The sequence below is a fragment of the Gorilla gorilla genome, chromosome 1 (assembly GCF_029281585.2).
Source record: "Gorilla gorilla gorilla isolate KB3781 chromosome 1, NHGRI_mGorGor1-v2.1_pri, whole genome shotgun sequence".
Classification (NCBI taxonomy): domain Eukaryota; kingdom Metazoa; phylum Chordata; class Mammalia; order Primates; family Hominidae; genus Gorilla; species Gorilla gorilla.
The window spans coordinates 12,117,055-12,134,985 of NC_073224.2; the positions used below are offsets into that span (position 1 = coordinate 12,117,055).

The 17,931-nt window shown below is 37.9% G+C and overlaps 1 protein-coding gene across 17 annotated transcripts in view; it reads right to left on the reverse strand.

Annotated features, from left to right (window-relative positions):
* SDCCAG8 (SHH signaling and ciliogenesis regulator SDCCAG8) overlaps positions 1 to 17,931 on the reverse strand; it is a 245,554-nt gene that overhangs the window by 148,998 nt on the left and 78,625 nt on the right. For all 17 annotated transcript variants that reach the window (XM_055380726.2, XM_004028678.5, XM_055380741.2 and 14 more), the window contains 2 exons: positions 10,962 to 11,096; positions 7,810 to 7,926 (listed from right to left, as the gene is read on the reverse strand). In XM_055380726.2, the coding sequence (XP_055236701.2) occupies positions 7,810 to 7,926; positions 10,962 to 11,096 (252 nt within the window). The remainder of the gene's footprint in view (positions 1 to 7,809; positions 7,927 to 10,961; positions 11,097 to 17,931) is intronic.

Below are 17,931 nucleotides of genomic sequence, written 5' to 3' on the forward strand. Positions count from 1 at the left end.
CCTATTTGTACTCTTATCTTCTAAATATACCTAAATTGCTATTTTCAGATGTGTTGTCTCTGCTTATACATTTGATTTTGTAAAATAAATTATTATGTTAAATAGCATTATCATCTTTCTTGGAAAATCAAATAACAAGCAGAAATTAATAGATTCTTTTTTGAGCATGTTAATTGAAAAGTCAGTGTTTCTATGAATGAGGTATACATACCCTGCCTCAGAAAACAACTGCCTAAATCATTAACAACGTGACTAAATGCTAAATGCCCCAGTGATCTCCAACTCAGTATTATTCGCTGGATTGATTTGGAACTGCTTCTTTATGCAGAAAAATTGAATTATATTTTTTTACTGCTAATTTTGTGATTTTACCAACATGATGATTTTAGATGAAGAAAGTAATTTGGCACAGCGTTTTAGAAAAATAAGTTCAATCAATAACTTAGACTTTTATTAAATGAACATATTCTAAATTATTTGTATAATCCAATAAATCCTACTTGTCCCATTCAAGCATCATCCAGGACAAGAACAAAAGAGGCTGATTTATTAGACATATGTTAGGCTGAAGAATTTTCTCAGAATTCTTGGTTAGGCTGTGATAAGAACACAAATTTCTCTAAGTATGCTGAACAATGCTTTAGGGCATACTTAGAGAAGATGCTATAAAAAAGCTTTATTGCATCACACACATGGAACCAGATTCTCCCTCTCATGGGCTGTAGCCAGCATGAAGTTCACACTACATTAATTTGCACTTGTCGATATGCTGCTTTGCAAGTATTCTTAAGGCATGTTCGAATGTGTACTCTGACTCCTCAACTAGAATATAAACTCCCTAAGGGTAGGACCTGGGTCTCCTAGTTATTACCCCCACAGTGTCTAGCATACTGGTCTGGGTAAGCCAAGCCCTCTGGAACTGCTGTTGTCTTCGTAGGGAGCAGGGACAAGAATGTGCTAAGTCTACAGACTGAAAGAGGGTGTGAAGAATACTGGAGAGCAACTCTGTCATCACCAGGACCGAGTGATTACATGTACCAAAGGCAGGCCCAAATGGCCCCTCTCCCAGTCATTTTGTAGAGGGAGAAGTGAGACTGCAGGTGGTAGTTGGATAAGTTTCTGAAGTCTGGCTCTTGAGAAGTCATCCATTATCTTAGCATATTCCCCAAAAACCTTCTGAAAAAGAGTACATAGCTTTACAGACACAAAGCAGAGAATAGAACGGAACAGGATTTTACTTTAATCTGTAAGCGCTAGGTTTCAAGTAGAAAAGACTAACACTGCTGTTACCCACTTTTAAAAGATACAACGATGTCTTTCTAGGACGCTTCCAGAATCAAACAGAAAACTGGACCTCAGAGGTCCATGAGCTGGGTCTTCAGGTAAATCATATTGCTGCTACTATTTAAAACTAAAACTTCCAGGGAAAAGGTTCCATGGCCTGTTGCAGCAATTTCAATCTTCTTACTGTCAGAAAATTCTTGTTTCAGGCTATTGTGATTTGTAGTTGCTGTAGTTAAATCTCTTTGTTCTTGTTCTGTCCATATTGAAGACTCAAATCAGGTGTTTAACTTTTTCCTTGAAATAATTTGTCAAATCCTTGAAGATGTGAAGCAATGGTGAAGTCTTCTCTAAGTAAAAGGTACAATTCTTCAACTTTTCTTTATTGCTTATATATTTCTCTAACTTTAAAAAGGACTGACATAGGCCGGGCGCAGTGGCTCACGTCTGTAATCCCAGCACTTTGGGAGGCCGAGGCAGGTGGATTGCCTGAGCTCAGGAGTTCAAGACCAGCCTGGGCAACACGGTAAAACCCTGTCCCTACTAAAAAAGAACAACAACAACAAAATAGCTCGGCGTGGCGGCGTGCTCCCATAGCCCCAGCTACTTGGGAGGCTGAGGCAGGAGAATTGCTAGAACCTGGGAGGCAGAGGTTGCAGTGAACCGAGATTGCACCACTGCACTCCAGCCTGGGCGACAGTATGAGACTCCGTCTCAAAAAAAAAAGAAAGAAAAAAGGACTGACTTTTAGGGCTTGCAGGCAGGCCTTCTTCTCCTTACACAAAGCCATACAATATAGATGCACTTCTTCCAACAGTCTAGTTAATTCAACTGAATTTAGGCGATAATTCCTGTGTCCTTACACACCATCCTTAATGTCAGTGTCCAAGTGCTGAATCACTGCTGTAGATATGAGCAACCTTCAAATCCTCTTTTGCCCTCATTTTTCCAGCCAAAATTTTCGGATCTATTTCTTTTGCAGAGATACCCCACCCTAAATATTTGCTTTGATTGCTCCATTAAAGTCATTTCAAACTTGATGTTTTCTACTCAATAGTAGCCACAACTCCAAAATTATAATTTATACAGTACCGGTAAAAAAAAAAAAAAGAAAGACGCTTTCTATATCAGCCTTCTTATCTCTGAAAAATAAAATTGGAACCAACCTAAAAACAAAATTGTAAATATAAAATAATACGTTATTTACACTCCCATCCAAGCCACTAGTAAGTCATGTGCCACTAATAAGAAAATGCCATGATTATCAGTGATACACTCGCTGAGTAATGCCATTAGATTTTTAAGAGACTAAAGATGTGGCACATTTGTTATACTGCAAAATACTCTAAAACCATTGTTATTCTTTAAGATACACGGCTCTTCAAACTCAAAGCTCAGCATCCCAGTAAGTCAGAGGAAACCTAAAAAATACAGTCGTATTTCTATACTCAAGGTAGGGATTGGCAACTTTTTCTGTAAAGGGTCAGACAGTAAATATTTTAGGCTTTGTGGGCTATATGGTCTCTACCACAACTCCTCAACTCTGCTATTGTTGCAGGAAGTAGCAATAGGTGATACATATATGAGTAGGTATGGCTGAGTTCTAATAAAACTTTATTTGTAACAAAGCAGGCCAGATTTGACCTATAAGCTGTGGTTGGCTAACACTTTTTTATGAATACTGGGCACATTAGCATATTGAATATGCATATGTGTCTGTATATGTGAGTGGGGATAGATACACATATATTAGTATGCAAAATCTCCATTTGCCCATCCCCCTGGTCATGGCAGTTTCTTGGGCACGTGATCAGTGCAGTCACACATGTGCTGTTCAGAAGGGCCCGTACACTTGCAGTTTAATACTCTGTGGTCAATGTCTTGAAATTATTAGCAATCGTATCTTAGAATTGTGTTTTTGTTTTGTTTTGTTTGTTTTGTTTTTATCCAAGACAGGGTTTCGCTCTTGCTGCCCAGGCTGGAGTGCAGTGGCGTGATCTCGGCTCACCACAACGTCCGCCTCCCGGGTTCAAGCAATTCTCCTGCCTCACCCTCCTGAGTAGCTGGGATTACAGGCATGTGCCATCATGCCCGGCTAATTTTTTTTTGTATTTTTAGTAGAGACGGGGTTTCTCCATGTTGGTCAGGCTGGTCTCAAACTCCCGACCTCAGGTGATCCGCCACCTCGGCCTCCCAAAGCGCTGGGATTACAGGCGTGAGCCACCGCGTCCGGCTAGAATTGTGTTTTGTAGGTGTACTCTGATGGAACAATGGAGACTGAACTCCTACATGTGGTCTCATCTTTCCACTGCCTCACTGCAGCCCTAGGCAGTTCTCAGAAATATACTCCTCTCCAGCTTCCTCTATCCCGCCCTGCCCTGCTGCTGGGGTGGGTCCCTCCACCTAGGGTGGGACCAGGGCACTGGGGGAGGTGCGTATGTCACTGGCGGAGGTGTGTGTTCTCCTGTGTCTTTTGCCCCTGGCAGAATCCTGAATGTGTGTTTAGAGAGGATTGAGTCAAGTGTGCCCATCCCTGCCATCTTAGAGCTGGACAGGGAGGTAAGAATTCCCGCCCCAGGCCGGGCGCGGTGGCTCATGCCTGTAATCCCAGCACTTTGGGAGGCCGAGGCCGGCGGATCACGAGGTCAGGAGATCGAGACCATCCTGGCTAACACGGCAAAACCCCGTCTCTACTAAAAATACAAAAAAAAAAAAAAAAAAAATAGCCGGGCGTGGTCGTGGGCGCCTGTGGTCCCAGCTACTCGGGAGGCTGAGGCGGGAGAATGGCATGAACCCGGGAGGCGGAGCTTGCAGTGAGCCGAGATCGCGCCACTGCACTCCAGCCTGGGCGACAGAGGGAGACTCCGTCCTAAAAAAAAAAAAAAAAAAAAAATGCATGTCCAGCCTGGGTTGGTGAGGGAGGAGGGGCAAGGAGAGAGAGACTGAAGAAGAAAGGAAAATGTTTTATATTTTAGTTCTTTTTAATATCACTTCTTTCCTGCTTTCTGAACAAAAGGGTCCTGTATTTTCACTTTGCACTGGGCCCTAATCAAAGGTTAGTGGCTATAAAGAATCGTCTTCTCAGATTAATTTACCAAAAGGGAAGTTGACAAAAAAAACTCTATTTCTGCATCACTCATTTCAGGTCAGCTCATCCTTGTCATGTTAGGGCCTCCTGCAACATGTCCAAATCTTAAATATAAGGCTGTGAAATTAATGCTAAATTTGGGGTTTCGGATGCGAGGAAGCTCCTTTTGGGATATGATTATCAGGAATGCTGCGTGGTAGCCATTTCCTTCACATACTTTGCTGCAGGATTAATTTATACCTCTTTAGAATGACAATGAGGCATTTTATAAAAATACAGCACAATCAAAACATTATGTACAAAATTTAACAGACAACAACAAAGAAAGATGAAATTTTACTAAGAGTTCTGTTTATTTCCTATTAAAAAGGGTAACACCAGAAAATTGGACATACAAAAACATACTTGTTCTCCTAATTTGAATAAACCAACTGTAAAATAAACATTTTTGAGACACAGAAATGTGAATATAGGCTGGGTGTTATTTGATATTAAAGAAGTATTGTTAACATTGTTAGGTATGATAATGACATAGTATGTAAAAATATCCTTCATAGATCCACATGGGTATTTATGAATAAAATACCATAAGGTCTGAGATCCATTTAAAATACTTCTGCAAAAGAAGAAAAAGAGGTAGAAGAAGAAGATAGAAGAAGATGAGAAGGTGGAGCAGAAAAAACATGACGAAGAAGATGAAGGTGACGATGAGGACAGAAGTAGAGAGAAAAAAGTGAGATAGATGGAATAGGATTGAGGAGGAGGACTGGCAAAATGATGAGTGATGGAATAGGACTGAGGAAGACGACTGGCAAAATGATGAGTGTAGGTGATGGAAATGTGAGGACTCATTACAATATTCCCTATACCCTCATACATGTTTTTAAATTCCCCTGATCAAGTGTGTGTGTGTGTATAACCATTGCCTAAAAAAATTTCTCATAAAAATCAAAGAGCATATTTCACATTCTCCTCCATACCAAATGCCTCTTTTTCTGGTGCAAGAAGCATCCTCTGAGGCTGACAGGAATTCTTTAAGCTGAAGAGATACAAAGGAGTTGATGGGAAGGATAATCCGCCCATCAGTTCCTGACACAATATAAAGAAGAAAAGAAGAAAGTGGGTGGAAGCGACTGCCATTGTCACTCTCCTAACCTTTCCTTCTAATTATGCCAGAGCCAAGGCTCAGGTCACAAGGAAAATTATTTTGGTGGTCAACCATTTGCCCTATTTTGTATCATCAAAAAAGCTCTTGTTCTCACACATTCCAATCTCACAGTTTCCCACCTACTTTAAAAATGTATCAAGTGGTCAGATGAACTAAAATATGAATAAAATGACTATATTATGAAGAACACCTTGTTTGCAAACCTACAGATAGCCTGCTTGTGATGCTGAACTGTAAGATACACAACGCTTAAACATTTAATCTACTTTATATTATTGTAGGTATTTCAGATAAATGCTCAACATGCCCCGCTTTTAAAAGTTAAATGTAAATTTCTCTCTTGAGTGCAGATGGTGGCCAAGCAAAGTAGTTCTTTGGTCTCACAGACAGAAGGTCAGGTCATGGCTGAAAGACCAAAGAACAATTGCTGCTTTGCTACTCCAAATCATCCATGGAATGAGACACCACGACTTCTTTTCTGAAACTGTCTGTTCAATACAAAACAGTTAAAAAGAGTACCTATAAGATTTCCTCACATTCCGTCTGGGAAAAAAAATGGAAACAAGCACATCACTTCACAACAAACATCTTGTAACTGTTCAGAGGTTTTATTCCAAAACTGTGACCTCCTAAAAAAGGCACATCTCTATCTAAAAACATACCACTAAATGTCATTATGAAAACTACCATTGTTTCACTGTTTTCAGAAAATGTTTACAAATGAAAACTGCTCCTTGTAAATCCTGCAACTTTAGCCTCCATACCATCATGGATTAATTAAAATGAGATTTAATACTGCAAATACTTCTAATATTGCAAATGCTTCTAAACAAGTTATTCCTTTACAAGTGATATTATACTCCTATTGTCCCTGATCTTTTTTCCTCTAGAAAATTATAATGGAATTTTAAATAACTGAGACTCTTTCCTGATGTATTTTTGCAGTTAGTCCAAAATATTATGCTGTCATAATGCTGTAGAGTAATACGAAAGGCCAAAAGTATGCCAATATATTGATTCCTTTTAAAAAAATTACAATATATCAGGAAAGAAAAGTTATCTGTGATAAACTTAGTAGACCTAGGCCTTCAGTCCCTGACAGAAAGCATTTTCCATTCCACTATCAGGCACGCCCCCAACTGGATGAAATAAAATGTTTCATTATTTGCACATGTTAATAATTAAAAGTCTTCTGAAAATGTAAAACCCATTACAACACCAAATATAGTGGTACAAAAGCAGAATTTTACTTTGGTTGCCAGGATTTTAATTTAGTACTAAGGATTTCAGTTATGATGTGAAAAGCTTTTTGTTCTAATTTTCATTATCACTTTCATTTTCAATACCTTTCCCAATTGTCTTTGCATCATTTGTTGTAAAGACTTCATTGGCTCAAAAGAGAAAATATGTTGGAAAATATGATGAAAAACCTCGAACTAGAAACATATTTGAAAAAAACTTATTTGGAGTGACCTACTTCTAAATTCTAAAACAATTATTTTAAAATATTGACACTAAGAACCCAGTCTTACTATTTTAATTGAATAAACAACCTGCTTTCATTGAATACAAAGAATAAAAACCTTCAAGGTCCTGTACTGTAACATTAAAATAGAAAATCAAAAGTCAGCCTATTAGAACTGCCTCTCTAAAAACTTTATCCATGTTGTCAACTAAAATTGGAGTTATCTACTTCATCTCAATAAAGATATAACATAAAACATCTGTTCAAACTGAAATTAAAGTACGCAGCTTTTATCCACTAACATTTCTAACGTCACTGTATTTAGGCTTCACGAACAAACGTATTCATGGTTATCTTAGTTAAAACTGGTTTCACTCTGCCAACAATCAATTTGATTGACATATTTACATATCAACTCATCTCATCTTACGAATTTTAAACTTTTTCATTTAAAATTGGATTCAAGTTGGCATCTTTCAAGAACTTTATGTATGTATATTTTAGGTTCAAACTGTGCATTAGAACATTTCTTTTTACTTTTGTAAGTAATAGATACACATATCCAAATGTATATTTATGACCTGTCAGATTGGAATTTTATATGCATGCTGTTGTATTCTCACCATTTCATGTGAAAGGTGATAATTTTAGGCAACTATAAAAGAAATTTTCCTAACAGTGTAAACTGGATCATCCCATTAGTTAGAAACAATACAAATAAATAAATTAGGACTAAAACAACATCAACTTGAGAAAGAATGTTACTCATATCTATAATTGCTGCAATTATGCTGTGTCCTCTCTTACCTGATCTTTAATTTCAAGATCCCTGTTAGTTTTTGCTCTGAACTCTCTGTGCTCCTTTTCTGCCTCATCCTTCTCCATGTTGGTTTTATTCAGCTGATAGCGCATTTCTCCACACACCTGTTAGATTGTAAAAAACTGGATGATTACCTGCTGGAATCTACCAGGCAATGCCTGCAATTAGATCTTTTGGTGCCCCCTAGAGGTCATATAGATAAAATACAACAAAACTTTTCTAAGAATGCCATTTTCTATTAGACTATTGAACGTAGCTTGTTAAGATTCAGAAGCAACATCAGGGATTATTGATTCTAACAACTTGAAATTACAGATAAATAAATGCACAACTAAGGAATTTAAGTAATGTGCCCAAGATTATTTTATGTAACAGTTTCAATTGCATATTATCAACCAAAATGCACTATCATCTAACCTTTAAATAGGTAAAGTTAGTAGTTAAAATGTTAAGCTATGTTATTATTCATTCACATTGATACAGTTAAATATTCACTCTATATTACAAAGGTTTCTTTTAAAGACTTCATCAGTTATGCTCTTTAAAAGGAAATGTATAAAGGAATTTTTGTCTGCTGATATACTATTGATATCTAGGTCTGTAATATCCAGTATTGACTGCAAGGTTTGCAGATGTCGTCTTATCATACACAATACGAGGTATTCAAGTTAAGGAAGATTTTCTGGCAAAAGCCATAGACTGGAACTAAGCACACTATGCACTTATGACTGTAACATTCAATATAAAAGGAAAATATGCATTTAAATGAAATAATTGTAATACAGCATCAATAATGAACACACATAGTATCTTAAAAGTGTTGTGTATCATCCTCTATACTTAACACTAAGAACTTTGTTTTATTTATTTTTTCGAATCTAGGACTGCTACAGAAATGGAAATATATTTGAAAAGTGTAATTAGCAGATAAATCTAAACAAGCAAATTATGGGCCTTTTGAGAGAACTGAGAACCTATAGAAAGTTCAATTAATGTACAAGTCAGCTAAGTTGGCTTCTAATTTACTAATATATGGCTCTTAATATATTATCTCACGGTTATGCTTTCTTGGAACTTTTCAAGTATTTGGTATTTCTCCAAAAATAATGATTTTGGAAACTTTAGAAATCAGTTTCATCATTACTGAGGTATTAGAATAGACTAAGGTATAAAACCTATATGCATTTAAGCTGGGTATGGTAGCGCATGCCTGTAGTCCCAGTTCCTCTGGAGGCTGAGGCAGAAGGATGGCTTCAGCCCGGGAGCTCAGGACTGCAGTGTACTGTGGTAGTGTCTGTGAATAGCTACTGCACTCCAGCCTGCACAATACAACAAGATCCTGTCTCCAAACAAACAAAACAGAACCTTAAAAGTAATTTTAAAAATAAATTAATCTATGTTAAAAAGCTATAGTGACAAGACAGAAGAAAAAGTCAACAGGCTTCTCCCTAGTTAGCCCTCAGAAAGCTAGAACGATAATGAAGTTATTAAAAATTCTATTGGAAGTTCAAATGCCTTCAATGTGAGAGAGTTTATTCTTCCCATTTCAAAAATTATAAATTTATAAAAACTGTTAATTTTAAACCTAAATAAAATTACAAATTCAGAGTGACAGGAAAAAAATGAGGAGCCATACTTTATTTTCTTTCTCAATTGTTCACTATTACTATTTATGTCTATGAATAAAATGGAATAAAACCCCGAACTGATAACATCAGAAGATAATAATTATACAACCACGATGTTTAAAACCCAACACCAATACAAACTGGTTATGTAAAAACTGTTTAAGCAGCAGGTCTTATTTAAAATTATTTTATCCCTTCATTTTACTCCTACGGTTCCCTGCTTTACTACTTTCAGTTCAGCATTTGCTATGTTTATCCACAGCACTCAAATTCTATTTCAAATAAATTAACACATTAAATTGAACCAGAACTATGTTATCTCCACGTTGGAAGCAACTTCAAGGCGATTTAGTCTAATCGCTCTTCTGATGCATATGTCCTTTCAGCTAGTTCTTGAGACAGAGAATTCTCTCTCTGCTGTACTGATTTCAACAGAAAGCTGCCTCTCTATTATCAACTGAAAACTGTCTTATCATAGCTTTCACCTATAAATCTAGGTTAAGTATTCCCATCCTTCTGAACTAATTCCTTCACTTCCACCCTATCTCCACACAAAAATTTGAGCTTCTTAAACTTCTACATTAGCTAATAGGAATTTTTTAAAGCAAATGGAGAATTATAGAAACTCAAGAAAAAGGGTAAAATGGCTCCCTTTCCTAATACATGTTAAAATTAATTTTAATTACTGAATTATAGAGCAACAATGGCATTACAAATATGTCAAAATTTAGGAAAATCCATTGAGGAATAAAAGGTAATATGCAAAGAGTATTTTAAGCAAATTATCTGTGTATTTAGTGGTAAAAAATAAATTGATTTTATTAGTTTCTTAGTTTTAAAGCAATTAACTATTGAAATCTAGATGGACTTCTAGTATTTCTTACAATATGTATCTTAATCATTGCCAGTAAAGACCATTAAACATTTTAGTTCTTGATTCACGAACCAGTGATGCCCATAGCACAGACAATGTAGTATTTTAAAGTATAAATTTAAGCACCAATCAGATCATGTAGTATTAGAATCTTTATTTTAATGACCAAGTCTGAAAAGGAAAAGGAAGTGGAAGATTTTTTATGTCAAGCACACCTTTTAAGTTGTCAATATATGTCTTTGGCAATTATTGTAAACACCAACCTTATGCTATCTACGGCAAAAACAAGGCACTCTTAATTAATTTAGAAAAATGAGGTTTATCAAATATTCAATAATTAAAGTAATATAACTCTATTTATTTGTAAGTCTGTCTCTGCCACTTAACCCTTAAGCTCTTCAAGGCCATGACTGGTGTCTAATTCATCCTTGCACATGCAATACCCACTGAGGGGCTGCATACAGTAACTGAATGTTTGCTGAGTAACCATTAGGTGGCCTTTTATTATTCTTGAAATCACAAAACTTTTCTACTCCAAACTTCCTCCTGAAACAGTAAGAGTTTTGTACATTAGGAAAACATTTTTCAAAGAAAATATTTCCTTAAGTAACGATTACACTAAAATCTCTTTCTGTACCTTTGTGACATCCATTTCCCGAGAAGCCAGCTGGCTTTGAATTTCCTCTAGTTGATTAATAGCTGAAATCTTTTCCTTTGTAACCTTTTCCACCTGGGCCTCCAGTTGGGCAATATTCTGAGACAAGATCAACATCTGTAAGGGAAAATAAAAGTCCTAAACAATAATGTCATTTGACAAATCAAATACTAAAACTTTCTTGAATTAATAGCGTCTCAGCACAGTCACTGGGCTCTGTGAGCCATTTCTCTGTGGATTGGGTATGTTCATTTTTCTCCTTCCTCTATTCACCTATGCCCAGTGAACTGAAATATGTACTTCTATTCATTCCCCTGATCTCTAACCTCATTTTGAGAAATGTATAACGAGATGATAAAATCAAGGTTTTGGTTGAAACCCTAAAGTGACAGTTATCAAACACCCAATTAAGTTATGAAACAGAGTGCCATAAATAAATTCAGAGGAGATACAGAAGCATACAACTCTTAAACCCTTCTTCCACATGGAAGGTATAAGAGGACTGATGGGGAGAGTTAAGGAGGAAGTTCTTTAGAGACAGCAACTGGTCTGCTATGGCTCCCACTACCCTTCCCGCAAACCAACAAACAAGAGGCTCTGTGCAGTGCCCTTTGTTGGTAAAACCCCAACCGCCCCCCTATTATCTAGTTCTCCCTCATTTCTCCGGTAGGTTTCAGCTCAGCCATTATCTCCTCTCCTCTAGGAAGTCTTCCTTGACTCCAGTTCCCAGCACAAAATAGATGACCCTTCCCACGTTCAGGGTTGATATTCAGCTTGTGTGCACTGGGACAGTCATGCCTGTTGTTTGTAGCCTGTGTCCACTCTCACTGTTTCCCACACTGTAAAGATTAATATTTTGAATATCACTATGGCATGTGCTCCTACAATCTCAGTATATATACCTCCATCACACCACAACTGCTGTGTACCTCAACCACAGTACTCATCCCACTGTTTTTAGTTGTCTGTTTCCTCATTAGAGTAGAAGTTCCTCAAGAGGTACCAAATATTTGATGAATGAATAAATACTCAGAATAAATGGCTTTCCAATGGACTGTATGGATATTAGGTTCTCAGTTTTTCTTCTCAAGATTAGAAATGCTTTCTAGATCTTAGATTTATCCTTTATAGTTTCTGGTTTCCAATTATGTTTTGTTCTTTTCCAGGAAGTCACTCTTCTAGGCTCTTAATGTCATACTGCACTGGCAGTTTTTAAAATGTAGAAGCAGCAGAACATATAGGAATACCTATCAATTTTTATCTGTTAAAACAAGAACTGGTGACACATTTTAAATAATGATGCTTGAAACTTACCATTGTATGCTGACATGGGTGTGAATTCAGTTTTATAACTTAAATCAATTACTAAAATTCTATGACAAAAATCAACATTGAACCAAAGTTTTAGTAAATTAAGAACCTGACATCAATAAAACGAAGATAGATGTCTGCCTTTGAACTACAGAACTAGTTAAAGTTGACCCTATGAAAATAATTTAGGCAGATATATTAATTAACTTTTCTGAAGGTAGTGGAGAATTTTATATTTGACTTATGGTTGTTTACACGTCCCTATCATCAAAGGATCGTCTACAAATCTAATTTTCACATGCAATTAGCTTTACTAATAACAAACTAAAAAATATTCTTGGGCACATTACAATATAAAACTAAGGTTGAAAAGAAGTTAAATATAACAAATCAAAAATATCAATTTCATTTCAATTTAAAATTTCGAGTTCATGAGCATATATATTATGAATGTGTAATTATAGCTTTTCTGGAACCATATGACAGGAACAAACTTTAATTACCAGCTACTAAAAATCATATTTTACTTATTTATGTGGACATATATAACTGATGGTAAACATCTTAACATTGTATGGTTTTTGAAGTAAATATACTGACATTTATTTTGCTAATTATAAATTCTAGTCCATTTCTCTTCTAAGGCATGTCACAAATCTCTCCCCTTCCTTAGGATTCCTCCCTCTGCCACCCATCATTTCCTTCCTTTGCCCACTACCTGTCTGCTACCTCCTGTCGCCCACTTTCTGAGGTCTCCCCTCCTGTTGTCACACCTTCTTTTTCCCCACACCCACCATCTGGAAGTCAACATTACACGGCAGGAGCTTCTCCATCCACATCTGTTGCAGAGCCAGAAGTAACACAGACACAGCTGCAACACTGCTGGATGTCCAGGACGTTGACATCAGGTAAGTCCTTTAAACTTTGACAGGGGCAAGGAAGAGACAAGGACACCCAGGTTGGGAGAGGCTGATAGAAATTTCAGCAGAGTAGTCCCTAGTGTATTGAACCTGGTATGAAGCTGTACTCCCTATGCAAGAGATAAAAGAATTAAGGATTTTAACAATGGATACTGTCAAGGAAAGCAATTGAGAAAATGTGTGGACCTCAGGGGGTGCTCAATAAATAAATGATCAATGACTGAATGAACTAACAAAGCTGAGTGCTCAGTGCAACACCCAGGACCATTATTGAAGATAACACACAAACTCACAGCAAGTACTGTTGATGGGGAATGATTCAAACCTGTCTAGGTAGAAGGCATCTGTTCTCCTACAGCTTCCCACACAAATGGAATTTAAAAAAAAAAAAGAAAAGTAAGGGAGGAATAAAAAAAACATAGAAAGAAAGAAAATCTATACGTTTCACAAGTATTCCTACTGTTAGGAAAGCAGAGATTCTTGTTCTAGCACTAACTTTAACTACCTAGCACTTACAATGGTATGATGAACTGGTCAGTCATTATGTTCTTGGGCCAGGCAGTGTGATATGCATTCTCTCTTTAAATCCCCTTAGAAAGGCCGGGCACTGTGGCTCATGCTTGGAATCCTACTGCTTTTGGAGGCTGAGGCAGGAGGACTGACAGGAGTTCAAGACCAGCCTGGGCAACAAAATGACACCCCAATTCTACAATTTTTTTTTTTAGTTAGCCAGGCAAGGTGGCACATGCCTGTAGTCCTGGCTGCTTAGGAGGCTGAGGCAGGGGGATTGCTTGAGCCAAGTAGTTTGAGGATACGATGAGCTATGATCACACCACTGCACTCCAGCCTATGTGACACAGTGAGACCCTGTCTCTAATAAATAAATAATTAAATCCCCTAGAGAAGGGATTATATGGAATTAATTTTCATTTGAAAAAATGAGATTCAGAAAACTAAGTAACTTGCCCAAGTTCATTTAAACTAATAAGTAAAAGGTAAAGCTGGGCTTTATATAAAAGTCTGTCTGCTTTTACTAACATGAAGGGCCAAGAAATCTATCCAATAAGGCTCCTTCTCTCTTTCTCTAAAACAACAGCCACAAGCTAAAATTTATTAAATGCCCTCGGTAAGTCAGACATTATATTAGATATTTTCTAAACATTATCTCACTTAATCCTATCAATTCTTGATGTATTATTAACGTTATTTACTCCTCTGAAACTTAGAGAGGTTAAGTGAATTGTTCAAGGTCACAGAAAGGTCAAGCTGGATTCAACTCTAAATCCTTTTACTCCAAAACCACTTTCTGCCATTTCCTGGTGAGAGCTGGGACCTCAGTGCTAGGACCACTGTGAGCTCTTTATTCATACATCTTTATTTAGAGCAGGATCTTGAGATCAAATGTCAGCCAGGGCTTACTAGGGACAAAATCAACTTCAATGACTCTAGCTCAGAAATGTATTGTATTGAATAGAGACCCAGAAATAAAGCCACACACATACAGCCATCTGATCTTTGACAAACTTGACAAAAATGTGCAACGGGGAAAGGATTCCCTATTCAATAAATGGTGCTAGGATAGCTGGCTAGCCATATGCAGAAGAATGAAACTGGGCTTTTACCCTTTACCATATACAAAAATTGACCCTAGATGAATTGAAGATTTAAATGTAAGATATCAAACTATAAAAATCCTAGCTGAAAACCTAGGAAACACCATTCTGGGTGTTTCCTACATGGCCCTTGGGAAAGAATTTATGACTAAGTTCTCAAAAGCAATTGCAACAAAACCCACCAATTGACAAGTGGGACCTAATTACACCAAAGAGCTTCTGCACAGCAAAAGAAACTAACAACAGAGTAAACAGACAACCTACAGAATGGGAGAAAGTACCCACAAATTATGTATCAGACAAAGGCCTAATATCCAGAATCTATAAAGAAAGTAAACAATTGAATAAGCAGAAAACAACCCCATTAAAAAATGAACAAAAGACATGAACAGACACTTCTCAAAAGAAGACATACAAATGGCCAACAAACACGAAAAAGTGCTCGAGATAACTCATGAATGAATGATATGGTTTGGACTTCTGCCCCCGCCCAACTCTCACATCACACTGTAATCCCCGATGTTGGAGGGGGGCCTGGTGGGAGGTGATTGGATCGTCAGGGCGGTTTCCCCCTGGCTGTTCTCATGATAGTGAGTTCTTACAAGATCTGGCTGTTTAAAAGTGTGTAGCGCCTCCCCCTGCTCTCTCTTCCTCTTGCTCCAACCACAGAAGACATGCCTGCTTCCCTTCCACCATGACTGAAAGTTTCCTGAGGCCTCCCCAGCCATTCTTCCCGTTCAGCCTGCAGAACCGTGAGCCAATTAAACCACTTTTCTGTATAAATCACCCAGTTTCAGGTATTTCTTTATAGCAGTGGGAGAACAGACTAAAACACTAATCATCATAGAAATGCAAATCAATACCACAATGAGATCCCATTTCACACCAGTCAGAATGGCTGTTATTCAAAAGTCAAAAAACAACAGACCATGCAGAGAAAAGGACACTTCTGCTCTGTTGGTGGAATGTACATTAGTTCAGCCACAGTGGAAAGCAGTTTGGAAATTTCTCAAATAACTTAGAACCTACCATTCTACCAGCAATCCCATTACTGGATATATATTCAACAGAAAACAAATTGTCTTACCAAAAAGACACATGTACTCACATGTTCATTGTAGCACCATTCACAATAGCAAAGACATGGAATCAACCTAGGTGCCCATCAAGAATGGACTGGATAAAGAAAATGTGGTACATATACACCACTGAATACTATGCAGCCATAAAAAAGAATGGAATCAGGTCTTTGGCAGGAACATGGACGCAACTGGAGGCTGTAGTCCTAAGTGAATTAACGCAGGAACAGAAAATCCAATACTGCATGTTCTCACTTACAAGTGGGAGCTAAGTATTAGGTACTCACGGATATAAAGATAGCAACAACAGAAACTGGGGATGACTAGAGAGGAGAGGGAGGGAGTAGGGTAGGGGTTGAAAAACTAACTATTGGGTACTATGCTTATGTAGGGGGTGACAAGATAATTTGTAAACCAAACCTCAGCATCATGCAATATACACAAGTAAAAAACCTGCACATGTACTCCCTTGAATCTAAAAGTTAAAAATAAATAAATAAATAAATGATACATAAAAAATGCGCTGCATTTCTGTCACCACCTTTATTCATGAAACAATGTCAGTAAAAGAGAGAGGTTCTGTTACATATGAAGGCACCTGGAATACTGCCAGGCACACTTCAGCCTTCGTTTTTCCTTTCTTATCAGGAATTCTCATCAACATACTTCTACACAGTAGAACTACTCAGCAAGGCAAATGGTTTCCAGCAAACAACCAAAAAATACAAATTTCCTAGGTGTGAACAATAGCTGGTGTTTGCTATTGATACCATTCTCTCTCACACAACACTCAATTTGCAACTTCATCTCCCTTCCATGTCTTATTCATATTGGTTACAGGTGGCGTTCCTTCCCCCATACTCTGCGTTTCTAAACCCCATCTATTCTTGGAAGCTCAACTAAAACGCCATTTTTTCCCCAAAGCCTTCCATGATCTCTTGCAGACAATCAGTTCTGATCCTCTGAACTCTCAGCATTTTAGCCATAACTTCCCAATGGCATAGGGACTTTTTTCTTTTCCTTGTAATTCATTCCTTCATTCATCTAATATATACTGAGCACATTTTACATGAGAGGAATGTGCCAGGCATTGAGGATGTTACATGCAAGGGACTCACTGAACTAGGGGAGGCAAGCTATTCGACATGAATTTGTATTGAAGTGAGCTATGGGAGCCCACAGGAGACGGTCCCAATTCAGCTATGGGAGGCGCTGAGAGGAGGTGGTACCAAGAAAAATTCTGGGCCAGGCGCAGTGGCTCATGCCTGTAATCCTAGCACGTTGAGTGGCCAAGGAGGGTACATTGCTTGACCCCAGGAGTTCGCGATCAGCCTGAGCAACATGGCAAAAACCTGTCTCTATAAAAAACACAAACAATTAGCCGGGCATGGTGGCACACCTATCTAGTCCCAGCTACCTGGGAAGCTGAGGTGGGAGGATTACCTGAGCTCAAGTGGTCGAGGCTAAGTGAGCTGTGAACACCCCACTGAGCTCCAGCCTGGGTGACAGAGCGAGACCCTGTCTCAAATACAAACAAACAAACAAACAACTCTGAAGAATCAGTTAAAGAGGGCAGAGGAAGACTCCTCTAGGCAGAGGGCAAAGCACATGCAATATCCTGCACTGGAAAAAACAGTATGGAAGAGAGGCATATGTGCATGCTTGGGGAAGCACAAGTAGGTCAGTGTGGTGAGGGTGCAGAGAAGAAAAATGAAGGAACATAAGACTGGAGAGCCAAAGAGAGGAACAATATTGTAGAGTCTTCATGCTATGATAAAGGATCCTAAATTTTATTCAAGGTTGCAGGGAGACGTGAAAGGATTTTTAAAGCAAGAGACTGACATATTGAGAAAGATCATCCCAGCTGCAGTTTGGAGAACAGATAGGAAGGAGGTGAGACTGGAGGCAAGGACACCACAGGGGCTATAGGAACCATCCAAGGATGAGATATGGTAGCAGTAGGATAGAGAGACAGGGCAATGTAAATGCTCAGGGGCTTAAGTCTTAGAGCCTGGTGATGATGAGATGT